Source organism: Perca flavescens, chromosome 17, assembly GCF_004354835.1.
Source record: "Perca flavescens isolate YP-PL-M2 chromosome 17, PFLA_1.0, whole genome shotgun sequence".
Classification (NCBI taxonomy): domain Eukaryota; kingdom Metazoa; phylum Chordata; class Actinopteri; order Perciformes; family Percidae; genus Perca; species Perca flavescens.
In genome coordinates this window covers 26,732,278-26,750,340 of record NC_041347.1, presented here as the reverse complement: position 1 = coordinate 26,750,340, position 18,063 = coordinate 26,732,278, and the positions used below count along the sequence as shown (strand labels likewise).

Here is an 18,063-nt window from a genome sequence, read left to right as displayed (position 1 = left end):
GCTTGCATCATCTGTTGTCTCTACACCCACAATCACTGCATTCATCAATAACCTAATCCAGAACAGGAAGTCCAACAGCAAATTGTCATTTTTTACACTCAAATTCCTCCAAACACAAGATAAAAAGTACAATTGAAAGCTGTAGTTTATTTCACATCATGTCTTTGTTCATACTGTTCGTACAAAGTATGACGACATAAGTACTCAGGAAGGAAAACGATACATTTTGTATCTCCATTTAGTTTTTCAACCATCCAACATTTTAGTTTTCTGGTGTGAATGAGCATTACAGCTTCATGTGGAAGCTAATATAACATCAGTTCTGTAAATCAGGAAGAAAAAAAAAGAAGATGTAGCTTATTTCCAAACAGAACTTCCCATTACCACCCACCCAACTCCGAAACAAGAGGGGTTAACCAGAATTCAAAGTGGCTAGCTTGGAAATAAAGCAAAAAGATAAAACATGATTCTGAGATAGAGTACAGCACACATATGAAGTTAATATTACTTTGAATCTTTATTCAGAATTAGGATTTTTGGGAAGATTATAAGCCTCCTTATTAAAATACCATAATTTAAAATGTATTGTGGTAATTACAGAGGTTGAGTTTAGCTATGATTTAAGATCTGGTTAACAGAGTTGCGATTTAGACTCAACTTTTAGGTACAAATAAATGCATTGCCTTAGTGTTGACTTTAAACAACCCTAATGTGCACATTATATGTGAACCAAAACTGAAAAGCGAGCGTCTCTACAACACAGTGCCACACCTACTGCACTCAAATGGTGGTGGGATGTTTTTGAGTGTCCACTCTGGACAAACTGGCAGCTTAGCTGAGTGGTGGTGCCATGTCCAGCTCTAAATCCATTATTTGCTTCTGTGTTGCCAGCATTGTCAATCAAATCACACCCACACACTAATATGCAGATTAGCTGAGGTTTTTCTTTTGTTTAAAAGGTGCAGTAGGTCATATTTGCTGAAACTGACCCTATGTTCCAGTAGAACTACATGAAGCAGGTCATTTAAAATAAAAATCTGGCTCCTCAAAAATCCACCGCTCCCTGTTCAGATGCACCAATCATGGTGTCAATCACTGCTCATGGACATGCATTCATTCTCCCTTGTGGGGGGAGGGGCTTAGGAGAACGTTTTAGGCTTTAGCAGAAAGGGGGGAGGGTACTAAGAAGTTGTTGATGTTCACATTTTTTTGGCTAAGTCCTGGATCTTCACAATCCTTCCTACAGCACCTTTAACTCTTAATAACAACTAGCATAACCACTAAGAATGCTTTTCTCCTTATTTTAAGTTTTCAGGGGCTTTAAACTAAGACAAGAGCTTAAAGGTGCCCGGTGGAGATTTCTTGTAAACAAACTAAACTTAGGTTTACATTCAGTGCTTCTCATCAAAGCAAAGTGTGTCGATCCTTGACGGCTAACAAAATGTCTTGAATGCATTTCCTTCCTTACAAAACCCAAAGCACTGGAACATATACTTTGCATATCCACCTCACTGTTACTATCCCATTATCATTAAATATTTCTAAGCTGCGAAACAAAGAGATTTAGTTAGTTTTTTTTAAATCATAACCCAGCACACGGTGAAATGTCACTTTTACACTTTATTGTTTAAAGTTGTTACAAAAAAAGTGTTTGTTGAAAACATTCTTTGCTTTAGCCTTTACAAGCACGAGGAGACTCCGGACAGAAGGAGGGAGGAGAAGAAGAAGAATAAGAAGGAGAAGAAGAAGTGGAGGGGGAGGGAGGCGGACATGTGTTGGGGTTAAAATAGGGTTGAGATAAGAGTACAGAAACAGAGTGAAGCCCTTACTCGCACACTTTATCCACAGAGTCCATAAAACAAAACAAAAACTGGGTGAAAGAGACACAAAACTTTAAATCCACAATATACTTTTTGTTACTTATGAGGTATCCTCAGAAGATCTTAGCAGTGTGTGTGTGTGTGTGTGTGTGTGTGTGTGTGTGTGTGTGTGTGTGTGTGTGTGTGTGTGTGTGTGTGTGTGTGTGTAGATGTGACACAGGCCATTGTTTTCTCCCTGAGGTGAGTTAGTGTGTTGCAGTCCAAGCACTGGGGTGATGGAAAGGATACTGTGTGTATGGAGAACTTCAGTGTGGACAGAGGAACACACACAAACTGCACACATACAATCATCATGAACACATAAATTACAATCTCTCTCTCTCTCTCACACACACACACACACACACACACACACACACACACACACACACACACACACACACACACACACACACACACACACACACACACACACACACACACACACACACACACACACACACACACACACACACACACACACACACACGCCTGTGTATAGTGACGAAGGTATTGTGAACAGTTTGGAAGTGACTCTAATCAGTGAAGCTGCTTCAGTGTTTGGGAGTTTCTACAGTACGAGTGTGTGTCTTGTTCTTTTGAGAAAACTGGATGCAGGATGGGTTGTGTACGCGGCGGGAGACTGGGACAATTTGTGCTTTTACATCGTGTGCAAAATATCGGGACTGCCTTCTCTGCACTCATTACTCTGTCTCAGTCTGAGTGTTATTGTGGAAGTAGTTTGATGGGTCTACACTACAGCATAGGATGTCAGCGGTTGACATAAAGGTCCATTTAGTCGCCGTACTGTAATCCAGCTTTCGATCAGATTGTGTGATCTTCCTCTGCCCGGTTTGTCATGAGATTTCGATTCTCGGATTTCCATTTTTCTAACAATTTACGGACATCCGGTTTGTGTTGGCTTAAAAGTTGAGATGAAAATTCAATTTTCATATTTCTGTTTTTGTCTTAGGTTTTTTTTTTTTGCACGTCAAATCAAATTATTTATGCATTCAAGAAGTGCCCTATGACCTAAGTAAGTTCCCTGGGAGCGGTGGGGCGCAGTGCTTTTTGTAAATCATTACAAATTTGAACAAAAAAAATGATGTACACTTTGTTTTTGTAGAGATGGATTTTGGAAAAGCTGAACGATTTGAGGAAAATATCAAATCCAACTTTTTCAAACAAATTGAGATTGAAATTAATTTTTTTTTTCTATAAATCTCCAGGCTTTTATTTGTTGTAAACATAGTTTTAAACCAGATAGGCATGTACCGAGCATTATCACAAAGTATTCTTCTTTGTGCCTAAGTGGAATAAGATAACAATACAGTTGCTTGTTATTTAGGTCCTCTAACTACAGCTGAGTAAATGGGTTGATGACAGCTGTCATATCTGGTTAAATCTTACATAATCATTTAAGTTCTATTTAAAATCATAGCCGGGTGGAGTGGCCTCGGGGTTGAGACGCCGACCAAGAACTGCAATGTCAGTTTGCGTCCAGATGTTCCCCATCTCTATCTCCCCTAATCTTTCTAATAAAATCAGAGCTCTTGTGATTAACTGCTCTCTTTCAAATTCAAGTACAGATTTTGATATAAAAACAATTAATCATTTAGCCCTAACAGGCGCTAAATTAGTCAATTTTCTATAGAAAATTAGCAGACTTTATGCAGAAGTTGACTTTTCTCTGACTGACTGGTTTGGAGGACCATATTAACGAGACAACAGCCAAGAGTTTCTTTTGGTTGTTCGGGCCACCTCACAGAATTAACGTTTTATTAAACTACAGACCTTTATTAGTGGTCTACATAGTTTTAAACAAGATACACTTATACCACATTTATCACAAATTCATCTGTTGGCGACCTCGTCAATATAGCAGGCGAAATGAACAGCCCCTACAGCTCGTTAAGACACCTTTAACAGCACTCTCGTTTAGCCCGAGTGAGTGTTATTAGCAACGTTGTTTGAATATAAAAACGTAAGTAAATGAAAGAACAGGCAGTCCTGACATTTTTGTACTTGCGTTGTAGAGCTCGTTGCTCCTAAAACGCTGCATAGGGACCACTTCACACGGTTTGAAAAGCACAAATTGATGTAAAGCCCTGATGAGTATGCACGCATCCATAAAGAGAATTGTGTAGCTTGAAGCCATGCATGTGTTTGTGTGCATCAAACCTGAGTCAAACAGCCACAGTTGTCTTCATCTGAATGTGTTCAGATGGATGGGACTTTCTGCACTGTCCCAATTCAGGTGAGAGAGAGAGAAGCACACTGAAATGACCTCAAGTCCTCCTTACAAATCATGACTAGTATTTAGAGTCAGGCCTGAAATGCAGTGCAGTAAATCAGTGTTTTTCAAAATAAAACACGTCATTATCAGCCTCTGAAAGCATCTTACAATATTGGGTGAAGTGAAAGTTTTCATTTCATTTAAATGTCTAGTTAAAGACAGTCAGGGTGTTGTTAAGCGTTATGTTTTTGCTATTTCTCAGCTCAGTGCTAAGAAGATTAATACAGATAAGAATACTGTGTCTGGAAAAATAATTGCTATCATTCATGCTGTAACTGTGCAGGTGAGCCCCAAACATCACAGCAGAATAAGGAAGAAGCAGCACTTTCTCTTTTTTCTTTAACATCTGTATTCTTCTTATTGTAAATTGAGTTAATGTGTGCAAGTTTGACCAGGTCTTGTTCGAGAGTGTGTGTGAGTGTGTGTGTGTGTGTGTGTGTTTGTTTTAGCTACATAGCTGCGGTATCATGGCTAACCTGTGATCAGAAAAGATTGACTCACCTGCGAAAACGCTTTCGCTTGGACTTTAAAGGGAGGGAGCGGCCCATTTAGGCTGACTGAGTGTTACAAAGACGCCCAAAAGACTCCGTTTCCCATAATGCTGCAGGAGGTTTCCGTTCCAAATCTATTGCTTTGAATGTGAAAAGGCTGAGGGGTCAACACACAAAGTGAGAGCACGCCAGAGAACGGGGTGTATAAATACGACAAACCGATCTGAGGGGGCAAACATGGGGGAAAGACACGGAACCCTCAGAACACACCTAGAACTTTATATCTGATCAACAATATACTGTATTTTCAAATAATTAAAATGCTAAATAGTATTGAAGTTAGAAATATCTGACAGATAAAGGATGAAGCGATGGTTCCTGGGCCATAAATAAACATCTTTGTTTAAATTAGCTCTAAGAGATGTACACAGATGTATATTGCAACAATAAACATGAATAAAAACCGTTTGTACTACAGTATATTAGTGATTTAGAAAAATACTGTTGTTGAAAGTTCTTTCCGAGAAAAACAAAAACAAAAGGTTTACCCAGCAGTGTTCTCCGTTTGGTTTTTGTGTCTCTGGTTTCACATGAAAATATAGAAATCTTTGTTGTCATTCATGAAAAAGCAATACAAAGGTCACTTAAAAATGAGAGAGAGACAAAAAGTCCAGAAAAAAGTTTATACCTTAACTGCAGAGGGGGAAAAAAAACCAAATCTGTGTAGCTCCCTCTTTTCATTGAAGGGTCAGCGTCTTAACAAAAAAAAACTCCCTGCTCTGCTTCACACAAGGGATGCTGGGAAGTCGCCCCTGCTAGTCGAGGGGCCCCTGGAAGATGAGTCTGACGTAGCCCTGCTCACCAGTCAGCTGTTGGGCACAAAAGGGGCAGGCGGCGTGGAAGGTGTGCGTGCCGTGCGGCAGCGGGATCTGACTCCAAAAGGCTGCCGTCTTGTCTGAACAAACGTGGCCGCAGGGGTTAAAGGCGTGAGTGGGCGGGGCGGCGTCCACGTAAAACCCCGCCTCGCAGCCCAACCACAGCGGCACGTACGGCCCTTTAGCTCGACACATGGGACACTCCCTCTGCCGGCCCTCCCGGCCCTCCATCTCCTCGCGGTGGTTGCCCCAGTTGTGGTACCCGTGCACGTGGCCGCACTGGAGGTAGACCCAGGGCTGCTTCTCGTCCGGCGTGTCCTTGCGACGCATGGAGGGGAAGGCCAGCGTGTTGAAGCCCACAGGGCACTGCGGGCGGGCCGCGTTGATCTCCTGCCGCAGCGCCTCCAGGTGTTTGAGGGTGGGAGTGCGTGACAGGCCTTCAGCGGTGCGCCACAGCAGAGTCGCACCGCATAGGTCGATCAGAGAGCCGTCGACCAGCTCCTGACTCTCAGTCTCCACCTGGAAGAGAGAGACGTAACAGAGATGAGCTGCTACAGATAACAGGAGTATAAAAATAAATAAAAAATAGGCTACAGCAGGTCATAGGCCTACTCTGAGATCACTAAATACCAAACAAGACAAGATGTTACAATCTGGGCCCGTTGCCAGGATTTTAGAAATACTGGAGGTCATGAGTCCAAGTAGCCCGTCCACCTCCAGATATTTTTCCATATTCTTTTTTTTATTTAACTGAAATTTTGTATTCATGTAAGTTTCTCAACATGATTTTCTAAAGAACATCTCTTTGAGTTTCATCTGCTCTACCAGGCCTGACCTTTGGTATAGGAAAAGTTTTTAAATTGTTGTATTTATTCATTTCTTACATTTACATTGTCTAAATGTAAGGTCACTGCATCTAAAAGAACCTTACTTTAAATTTTAGAAATCGTAAACTGCACTTTAAGTCAAATTCACAGAAATAACACCTACTGTAGTACTTGACCTCGGTTTCCCTCAATGGTAGCTACAGGCTATTTATTATTCATTTTTTGGAGAACATGGATTATGTGTACATGATGGTGTTAGATAAAAAGTAAGGAGATAACCAAAGTTAGTATATTTTTTTCATGGCAATACATCTACAGCAATAGTTGTTGAGCTATTTCCTGACTGACCCACACTGCTATACCTGGAAACCCACTGCTGGCTTGGCTAAACAATCACTATAATACATACACTGACTTTTAACTTTTCTCTATTAATTTATTCCAGCTTTACTTCTGTCAAAATAATATGAACACTCAACTTTGATATTAGGGTGATAGTCTTGAAAGATAATTGTAAAACAATATTAGGAATGCTAAAGATTATTTCAGATTATATATGTAAAAAGTTATTATTGATTTATCTGTTGATTATTTTAATACATTTTTTTTATGAAAAGTCCACAAAAAATGTAAACTGCCCCTTTAAACCGACATCTTTAAATGTCTCTTTATAAAAATATTCAGTTCAAAATTCAAAAAACACAAAAGCTGATGATTTTTTTTTCCCCAGGATTCTCTAAATATTCCTACTTGTTTTATTTTTCTTATATTGAATGGATTCCTACCCATTCAAATTCGAGAGAGTGACATCTTCAGTGACATCTCCAGCCTCCCTCCCCCATGACAGTAAATAGGATAAGCACTTTAAAGAATGGATGGATGGACTTATAGTAGTATTCATCTGAGCACAGTAGGTGGCAGTGTAACACAGACATTTCTCCCTCAAGACAGCTGTGTAATGCAGGGAGGAGGCAAGAGGCAAGATTTCACTAGGAAATAATAAAATATATATAAAAAAACAACAACAACGGGGGTGTAAGTAAACTACAATCTTGATCTCGGTTTGGCTCGGTCAGATCAGACGCAGAGGGGAAATTCCACTTTTAGAAAACCAGACAGGGACACAAATGAGAGGATGACGAGAGAAAGACACAGCAGAGAGGGAGGGAAAGAAAGGACTACTACCCACTAACTATTTGAGGAAAAAAAGAAATGAGGGGAGCTCCCAGGGTTTTTGGTGAGCTCATTCATACTAACGCTGGTGTTGATGCCACTGTGTTGCTCGGGGAAAACACATTTCTGATGCGGCAGCACAACGCTGCCATGGGTTGATGCGTCCGTGACCGTTTTTAACCTTCATTTGTCCACGGAAGGTTCGCTGAGCGCATGTGTGCTCTTTATGTCACACACTGATGCAGTAACACACATTCACACATCTGCCCAGTCAAACTGGAACGGGTAAGAGTTCGGTCAGGGTCTCTCTTCAGGAAAAACTGTTTTGTTTTTTTTCCTCCCAGCTGTTTAGGTGATTTCAAACCAGAAACCTTTTGGATCACATGGCTGCTCCTCTAATCAATAACCTAACGCCACATCTACGAAAAGAGGACAATGTGAAAAAATATTTGTCTGGTCAATAAATAACCACACTCAAGTTTAATGATGCGAGCGCTCAGGTGTCGATTCAATTTGTGTAAACATCCGCACACTTTCACTCTCGACACACAGTTATAATTTAATTACACAGAAGCAAATCATTTATCGACACAAACACTTTTATTAAACACAGCAGGAACTCAGACACTGTACTCATTTATTATACTTTACAACAGCCCCCACAGCAGGCTCACTGCAAACCGCTGTGTGTGTGTGTGTGTGTGTGTTGCACTGTAAGATATTCCTAATTAAGCTGGCTTCAACCTTGTGTCCAACTGTAGAAGGGCAGGCAGCTGCCCTGTTGGCGGGGCTGTGTGAGTCTGTCCGCGAACTGAAACGAACCTGCTGCACATAAAATATCTCCTTATGTTTACTGCTTTAGAATAATTAAAAAAATCCTCTAAAAACACAAATGTTTATTTTATTTTATTTTTTTCAGGCTAAATCGCTTTCTGGTGTCATGTTTTTCTAATGATAGATGGGGTTTTTTAAACAATCTAAAGACAGGCAAGATTACAAACAGGGAATTTTAAAGCCCTTAATTTATTCAACAGCACACTTCAGCTACCTATTAACACACACACACACACACACACACACACACACACACACACACACACACACACACACACACACACACACATATACACAGAACTTGCTGAGACAACTATTCCCCCCCCCTTCCATCAGAAAGTCCTTCAGCTGTTAACCTTCACTAACGCAGGGCAGTTATCCCATTTAGAGAGCTGTGACGGGAGGGTGCAATACACTAGAGTTATAGAATACACTTAGCTGAAAGAGCTTTGTCTAAAATGACTGTATATTGTTAAAGACCAACTGAAATCACATTTAGTCATCCATTTTCCAACGTCAATATGTTTTTGAATGTATTGTTAAGAGTTTTTATTATTAAAAAGATGAAAAAAATGAATCTGAACAAATTACCAATTTTTTTTAACCTTTATTTATCCAGGTAAGTCGATTGAGAACAACTTCTCATTTGCACCGACAACCTGATCACATTCACACAGTTATACATTCCTGGAATCTGCCCAGTACAACCACAGTCTGATCTGCTGGCCACTGATCAGCTCCACTGGAGCGGTTGAGGTTAAGGGCCTTGCTCAAGGGCACCTCAGTGGTGGTAATGAGGGATTTACCTGTAAACTGACATAAGAGGTGCACCTTTCCCAGGTGAAGGTTTGTTTGGTGGCTTGTTCAACAGGCTAAGATGTAGGACTAGACGTGTGTTCATGTTTGTTAGTTAGATAAGAAGGAGACGTTAGCAGAAAAGCTAATGTGGATTGTTGTTCAGAGTCTGTGGCTCTTGTGTTGTGTAGTAGGCTGCTGAGATTGTCTGCCTATGATAGAACGCTGATGGCTTGATGTAAATATGATTTAAAATCAAGCCTTTTGATTGGCTGTATGGACACAAGGTATCCATCTACTTAGATGAAGTATTGTGAAACTAGGGGGTGCCATCATGAAACCAAAAAATATATAAAATATGAACGTACTTTTGGTTTCTGATTTTTCTCAACAGGACTTTTGATTCACAGAGCAGATATGTAAAGTATGCTTAAGCAGCTTAATTATAGTTTCCAATTCTGATTCTAGTTTCTGCATAATAGTACCTACAATAAACTAAAACTAATCCTTCAAAATCTTCTGTGACAGCATCACCATCCCCCAGAATGACACAAGACTCCCCTGGGTTGTCTCCACTCCTGTGTGCATTCAGCATGGCAATTAAACCCCCATCATGTTCTGTCAGCGTACATAATGAAAATAGGTGCTTTCCCAATAGCCGACTATCTAAATTGTCAATCAACTGTGGAATAATGAGTGGTTTCTATAGTGGTGGATAATGCACACACAGTTAACTCACTGGATGGTAAAGGGCAGGTGGAGATAAGAGAGCTGTTAATTTGTGCTGCACTGGAAAGACTTGAAAACAGGTGGGACACCAGATAAAGAGACGGATTAATGTTAGAACTGCTGACTGTGTGCTTGTGGTTGATGAGGTGTATGTTGTGGGTGGCAAGATGGAGAGGAGAGGAATAGAGGAGGAGAGAAACCTAATCATACACACCACCAATAACCTAAATGCAATCAGACAAATGCCACATAACAGCGGGAGCATTAGGATTGGCTCAGAGGCTCTGACGTCAGCTGGAGGATCCCCTTACAAGGTCCTGTTACACACAGCTTTGACAGCCGGACCTGTTGCCATGGGGAAGGCATCCCGATAACCTCCTGGTGGTGTTAAGCTCTGACTGACCTCCTGCTGCCTGAGCGACAGAGTTGGTACAAGAGTGCGAGTTGGAGTAATGGAAAGAAAAATAAGCTTTTTTTTTGTAGGAAAAGCTTGACTTTTTTTTTCTCATGATGACAGGATTTGTTTTGTTCATTGCTTTGTTCATTTTTAAAGCGGCTATAATCAATATTTGATTAAACAATAATATGACAATGTGAAGGGGGTCGCTCATTGTGACGAAGCTACAGAGAATTATCAGTCACAGCGTAATTTCGGCTGCAGCAGCAGACAGCTGTTTTCAGAGAAAAAGCTCTAAAAACCCACTGTATACTATCTGCCCAGCAGCAAACCGAGACAGACACAGTTAGAGACTAGCTGCTGAACACTGTGGAGCATTTAGAAGCTAAAGTTGGCAGCGACTAAAAACAGAGATAATACTGAACACTTACATTCCACCAGGTGGACACAAACATGACTCCGAATGAATGATAATGTTGCTCTGTAACTGCTGGATGTGTAAATAAACAACGGTTTGTTAAAGAGTACACCATATCAGCTTAAAAAGTGATATGTCTATGTTGTGATCATAAAATCCACTGCACTCAAATGGCTACAGAAATCAGTTATTACAGACTGTCAGCTGCTATCCCGTCTGTCCTTACCTTTTGAAAAGCCACAAGCACAGTTCCTTTCCAAAGCAGCAATGTTTTATTAGCACCGTGTTCAGTGAATGTGGCGCTACATGTTTAGCATCTTTTCTCACCATCTTTCCCCGCTGCTGTGCTGAGCGGGTCTCCCGCAGGGTGAAGACGTTGCCGCAGACTGAGATCTCCCTCCAGACGCCTGGTTTGGAGTCCTGGGTGAAGCCGTTTCGAGGGTGCATCACGAGCACGCCGTTGGTGGTCAGCCCGTCCATTTGACCATCTGACGTCTTCCACTTAGCAGCTTTCTCCTGAGGAAAACGAAGACATCGGAGGGTGTGATCAGAACGGAGACGAGTTAAAAGTTTATTATGCGGTCCTGAGTCAGAAATCTGTAATATCTTGTCACTCAGTTGTTTATGAGAAGTCAGTATATTGTCAATCGTATATTCTTATTTATAGTGGGACATGGCCATCTCTCTCAGCACTCAACACCAAACATCTGAACTCAACAGGGTGCAAAGCACAATATAGGGTTGAGAGGGACTAGTGGAAAATGTATTCCTGACTTGTCTAGCAGCAGCATTTTGTTGTACGCAGTAAAAAGTGTTGCCAAAATGTCTGAATGACGTGCTGCAGCTAGAAAAAAAACAAAACTGTAAAGCAAATTATCAAGCATCAGTTCCTCATATACTTTCATAGACACTTTTTTTTGTGCATCTTAGGCCTTTTTATATAGGAAAGCTGAAGACATGAAGGCGGGGGGGGAGGAATGACATGCAGCAAAGAGCCGAGGTCGGAGTCGAACCCGCTGCCTCAAGGAGTAGACCTCTGTACATGGGCGCGTGCTCTACCAGGTGAGCTACCCAGGCACCCTTTCATAGACACTTTGACAGGACATTAGTTGTTGTCCCTCTGCTGTCATGACAATGTCAAATCAAGAAAAATAATGTTTGCTTCTGACATTAAATGAAAAAAAAAATATTATTACAAAGTAAAAGCAAACATGATTGGGAAAAAAACATGTTAAAGGACAAAGTTTTATCTTTCATGTTACCAGAACACAAGCTAAATGACTCTTTCTTGTCTTATCCCCTCAGTTTTTTTTGTCATATGGTTATTTAGTGCTTTCTCCTTTCATCGTGCTGCCTTTTACTGTCTTATACTCGCCTACACATGTCTTAAGCACCAGACAAAACACAGCTCACCCCGAGGAAGATGTTCTTGGAGGAGTCGAAGCCGGCGGCATAGATGCGTGCGGTGTAAGGCGGCGTGCGCTGGCACATGATGCGGCAGGCGAAGCGGGAGATGGTGCTCTGGACCGACTGGGTGTCTGCGTTACTCTGGCTGCCCGCCACCGTGTCCGTCACTACAAAGTCGATGGGACCCTCTGTTGATCGACCGATCTGGTGAAGAGAGATGGAGATGTGTTCTAACATGTTTCAGACGAGATATCAAGAAAACAATGCATTCCAGCTATGAGGTTAGAGATGAGATTAAATTATTGCAATATTACAAGTAAGACATGTTAGAGGGAGTGAAGTGGGAAAAAATAGGGACTGTAACTGGCTGTAAAAGCTGAGGCTTGTTACCTGGAACATGTCTGTATTGCTGTCATGGGTGTACTCCACCACCACCGTCTGGGCTCGAGACAAAGTGTAAGAAATGCTGTGCTGGTCTTTGTTGCTTATGGCCTGATGGGACAGTAAGGAAGAAAGGATAGATGAAAACAGAGAAGATAGAGAGACAAAAGTAAATGTTATCAAATCCAGCCCTTCACCTAAAACACGTGTCAAACTCAAGGCAAATCCGGCCCGTTGCAGATTTTGATCCGGCCCGTATATCACTTTGGGTTCACAATACATTTTGGCCTTCCTAGTTGTGCGCCAAACCAAAAACACAGTTACGTGTTTTTTTAAACTGCAATTACCTGACATTCAAAGCAGAATATGGCAGATTTGCCAACTCTGACACTCAGAAATTCCCCCAGAAACAGAGAGGTTTTCATATTCAGGCTGTGAAACATGTTGTTAAAAAAAAATTTGCTAAATTCTACGATGGCTAAGGAACTCTTTGGATGACTTTTGTAGAGCTTCATGTCAACAAAAAATTGACAAAAAGCGTACAAAAATGTCAGAAAAAGCAACAAATTTACAAAAAGGTGACAAATGTCTGAAAAAAAAGCCACAAAAAAGTCGGAACAAAAACAACAAAAATGAGGAAAAAAGCTACCAAAATGTAAAAAAAAAAAAATAAACGTGGCATGCAGTAACAAAAGCTCGTCAATAAACTCTACATGTCTGGCCCTTGGTGTGATTCTCTCTTTCCATTGTGGCCCTTAATAAAAATGAGTTTGACACCCCTGACCTAAAATGTACACAAGGACTGAACCTGAACATGCTTTATGGCAAAAAAGCCTGCTCACAGAGAACAATAGGTACAAATAGGAAGGGTGGAGTGGGTGAAGAGTTCAGTTATGTAGTCACTGGCTGGACTTTACACAGCTTCAACATCTTTTCAGTCAGTCAGGACCACCCAACAGACAGAAATGAGAACAGAATTTTGAGACTCTTTAAATCATTGCAGCTAAAACCCTGGCCTCTGTGTGTGTGTGAGAGAATACAAAGGTGTGTGTCCAACCGCCTGTTCATTTAACAGATGTCTGGGCGGCCTTATAACTGACAATGGAAACACACGGACGTGCTCCCCAGGCTTTTGCTAGAATACGCTCAGTTACCTTCCACTGGACCGTTCACATGTTTCTCCTATAAACCTTCAGCGTGTTCCAGTTAAACTCTGTGTAAAATACATTGTTCAAATACCTTTTAAACTTCAACAGAGCCTTGTATCTGCTTATTTTCCCTTTTCTGCTAAGTCAGGGAAGCTTTGCTAAACACTTTCCATTTCCTGTCTTGTTGATGGTGTGTGTGTGTGTGTGTGTGTGTGTGTGTGTGTGTGTGTGTGTGTGTGTGTGTGTGTGTGTGTGTGTGTGTGTGTGTGTGTGTGTGTGTGTGTGTGTGTGTGTGTGTGTGTGCGTCTGGTACTTTAATATCAGAACAAAAAGCAAACCGAATTTCAAAAAAGGCTTTCGTGGAGCAGCGAGGCCAAATCCACTGAACTTTGGGTTTCATTTGATGTTGTCAGACAAATAAAATCATACCCCTACAAAGATTATCCTTTTTTAAGAGAAGGAGAAAAGAATGATATTTTCTAACTCGTGCATATGTCTTTTCTTCATCATTTTAATGACCACTATAGCCATGAAACTCACTTAAAATCATCACGTAAACTTTCAGTTCAAGAAGAAAGGGACTGAAACTGCTGATGTGTAGGGTTTTGATGACTGCAGTTTTGGGATCCCTGGGATGACTACATGATACTGTATTGTGTGTACTGTACTGTGTGTTTATGTCTGTGTGCTCACCTTGGCTGCCTGTGGAGAGCAGGCGATGTGAACTGTGCTGGGTTTCACCCCGTTTGCCTTCGGTCTCTTACAAAGTGCAAAACGACTCTTACGTCGGCCTCGGTCCCCGTTGGGCAGAGAGCCATTGTACCTGCACAAACACACGTACACAAAAACATAAACACACACACACATACATATACAAAACAATAGGGCATTATTGTCTGAGCAGCCGTATAATACACTGGAAAAACAGTCATTGTGGAAAATGCTTGAGGCATTTTGGTGCACTCCCTCCATGCCCCTAAGACCATATGCAAACGCACGCAAGTGTGCGCACACACACACACACACACACACACACACCTATACTTTCATGCATTTTTGTCTTCTTTTTTTACAAAAGCACATCATGTCCCCATAAACAACAAAGCCCTCCAAACATAACCCCAGAAAGGCTGAGAAAATAAACACACAAAGAGACTCATTTAGCCTGATACATGGCCGAGGAAAGAAGGATAAACAGAGGCGTTCCCTCCAACAGAATGGAGTCTCTGTGACTCCCGGCTGCACCGTGACTGTGCTGTTGTGTGTGTGTGTGTGTGTGTGTGTCTTGATAAATATCCTAAAGTAAAAAAAACATTCAGAAAACATTCATCATCTCCAGCTACCTTTCAGTATATCAACCGTGTGTTTCTGACTTAAACTGACCCATCTGCAGCTGCATTATAGTAGAAAAGGGGTTCATCCCTCGAAAAAAAGTTGCATTGCATTCATAAAAATCAAGATATCTCATTCAACATAGCAGAAGGTACTAGTTGACAACACTAATACAACAACAAAAAAGCGATTAGTAAGAGCAAAACTCGTGGATATAAGCAATGAAATTAAAAAAAACCTGGATGGAGAAAAAAAGTGCTCATTTGCTATAGCAGCCAGTGATTTAAACACTGTAGCTGTACTTTGGGTTTCCATGTATAAATGTATACACATTAATTGCTGTCAACAGCACGCACACCCAGGTTGCACAAGGTTTTGTTCTTCATTGCACACACATGTTTTAGATAAGCCATTACCAATGTGACGTGATTCCTGCTAACCAAACCACCTTTATAAACATTACCACATGCATAAACATCGCTCACTACTTTAACATTGTTATGACACCCAGAAGCCACAGGAGTTATGGACTCCTCTGGATTCGCTGATATACTGTAACTATATTCAACTGCAATAAATACAATGTGATAACTCAAGAAAAACACAGCACCAGACATGATCAGAGATTAAATTGCTTCCTACAGCTTTTTGCTTAGCCATGAATTATTATATCATTCATTTTTGGGGTCTGTTAAAAAGGTTAAGCCAAATAAAAAAAATACAAAAGAACAACATCTCTTGACTTTCTGAGCATGTACCATTACCCAGAACGTTTCAAAGCCAACTTATGCTATATATTATATAATGTATCAAAAGATTTCCATAAAAGCAGGAATCCAGTGGTAAACTTCACAAATACTGGACAACACAGCGACAAAGTAAAAAAAAGTAGTAAAAAAACAGAACTGCAGACGCAGGACTGTGTAATGTCTGAAAAAGTTTTCTTTAAACATTAATAAGAAAAAACAAGAGAAAACGCTTTGACTACAGCAGAACTAGCCATGCTCTATAGGATCTCAGCCTAGCTGGAAAGTGCCTTTGACCAATCAGGCTCTTAAAAATGTAACCACCCATTGTACCGAGTCCAGCAAGGAAGACACCAAAAGGTTGTAAGGATGCCCAGCCTACAGTGAAATGTTTCTCTGAGAGAGCAGATCTTCTGGGATCAACACTGGGAGGGATTATGAGTAACCATGGTGAGAGAACAGAGCCACAGCAACGTTTGAGAGGAGTAACCATGGCAAGAGTGTAACCATGGTGAAGTTTAGCCCGTATCCGGAGAGAGGGCAGGGCAGTCAGCTGGAGAAAGCTCAAAGTGTTGCTCGCAGTTCAAACCCAGGTTCCCATGAATAGCAGTAAAGTGTGAGTGTACATGTATCCAAATATTCTCAAAACGGCCAAAGTTAGGAACAAGTTAGTGTGTGTTAATGCGTGTGTGCATATGCGGGTTGTTCCTACAGTGAGGTAGGAAGGTCCAGAGTTAGGAAAAAGTTAGTCTGTGGGTGCAGACACGTACTATATTCTTTAATATCCACAATTAGCAACACACGTGTGTCTGAGTGTGTTCCCTCCAAACACTAGTAAACTAAAACTCGCAGTACAGCAAAAAGCTACCACTGATGCAGTAACCCTATAAAAACATTACGACAGGTTGTGTCCGTAATTACAGTCTATGGCTGAGTTGCATGTGTTAACATTACAAAGGTTATTAGACTGAAGGCAGAGACGTTACAAAGCAAATATTAAATAACAAAATAGATGTTGAAATTTGTCTTAGTGCCAAACTAAATATATACGTGGTAGGGAGAGAATGTTTCTTTCGGTGTTCTCCATCCCCATGGAAAGCATGGGACACTACACTTCATGGCAGACATGAAAAATGCCTTTGCATAAACCGGGAAGTGGACAAACAACTACTATGTTAATACGGAATTACACACATACACAGATGGACAGAGATGGATTTGAAGGGCCGGCAATGTATCCAGTGACGTCACAGTTGTTTAAAAAGCCACATAGATGTCTAGTATGCCCTCCTGTAAACAGATTGTCCCCAGAGACACCGAGCATTCCTCCGGATTAGGCCATTAACATCACTGGGCTTCAAACATGGTAATGTTGGACTGGCGTTAGCGAGGAGGCCAGATATAACACTTAGCTATGTGTTGATGGGGTTCTCCATTAGTATTTGCATGTGTGAGCCTGTTCATTGGTCACACAGGAGTCTCAATTAAATCCTCATCCTTGTTTTAGCCTACTGGGAGATCCAAATGGCTGGAGTTCACTACAGCTGAGCAGTTTATTGTAGTTAGCACATTCATGAAAACAAGTAATTTACCGCAATTGTCCTTCATCTAGTAAACCATAACCAACTAAGTAAGTATAATTACTGCCTACAGAAAACAGATTGTATAATGCCAAATCAGTATTAGTAACTTGTTTTTTTATCCTCTGAAACACTTGTCTGGGTCTGCTGAGGTTTCTTCCTAAAATGGAGTCTTTCCACGCCACTGTTGCAACAGCCACTGCTAATGCTTGCTCTTGGGGGAATTACTGTAATTGTTGGAGTTTTGGAATTTATAGAGTGTGGTCTAGACCTACTCTATCTGTAAAGTGTCTCGAGATAACTCGAGACATGATTGTGATAATGATGATAATGATTTGATACTATAAATAAAATTGAATTTAATTTAATTGGTTTAGCTCATACGCTATTCCACGGTTAGCCTGGTTTTAGACTTGAGAATTGTTGTCCATATCCATATATCAGTCAAAGTGAAAAGGGAAACATTCTATTATTAGGGGCACTCAATGATCACAGTTTTTGGCATTCCTCAAACAAAATCTGATGTGAAGCTAGATGGCCTTATTGTACATACCTGTGACATGACTCTTTTAACTGTTCACCCACCATTCTAGTTTCTGTACTGTGAGTAGTCTACTCCCTACCAGTCATGCCTCTACAGGAGGCAGTGATTCAACCTAAATAAAGTGTCAATTTAGGATGTGACTGAGTAGTATAATAATTTGCAAAACTGGAATTATTAGGGGCTCAACTCCCACTGAAGCCACACACAAAATGCACTGTAATGCGTATTAAA

At 40.9% G+C, this 18,063-nt stretch overlaps 1 protein-coding gene across 1 annotated transcript in view; it reads right to left on the bottom strand.

Annotated features, from left to right (window-relative positions):
• Positions 1-2,296: 2,296 nt before the first annotated feature.
• The window catches only part of peli1b (pellino E3 ubiquitin protein ligase 1b), a 41,564-nt gene continuing 25,797 nt past the window's right edge, over positions 2,297-18,063 (bottom strand). Inside the window, exons 3-7 of the mRNA XM_028602719.1 lie at positions 14,324-14,453; positions 12,492-12,593; positions 12,108-12,305; positions 11,022-11,210; positions 2,297-6,040 (exon numbers count right to left, since the gene is read on the bottom strand). Coding sequence (XP_028458520.1) covers positions 5,462-6,040; positions 11,022-11,210; positions 12,108-12,305; positions 12,492-12,593; positions 14,324-14,453 — 1,198 coding nt within the window. The 3' untranslated portion in view covers positions 2,297-5,461. The remainder of the gene's footprint in view (positions 6,041-11,021; positions 11,211-12,107; positions 12,306-12,491; positions 12,594-14,323; positions 14,454-18,063) is intronic.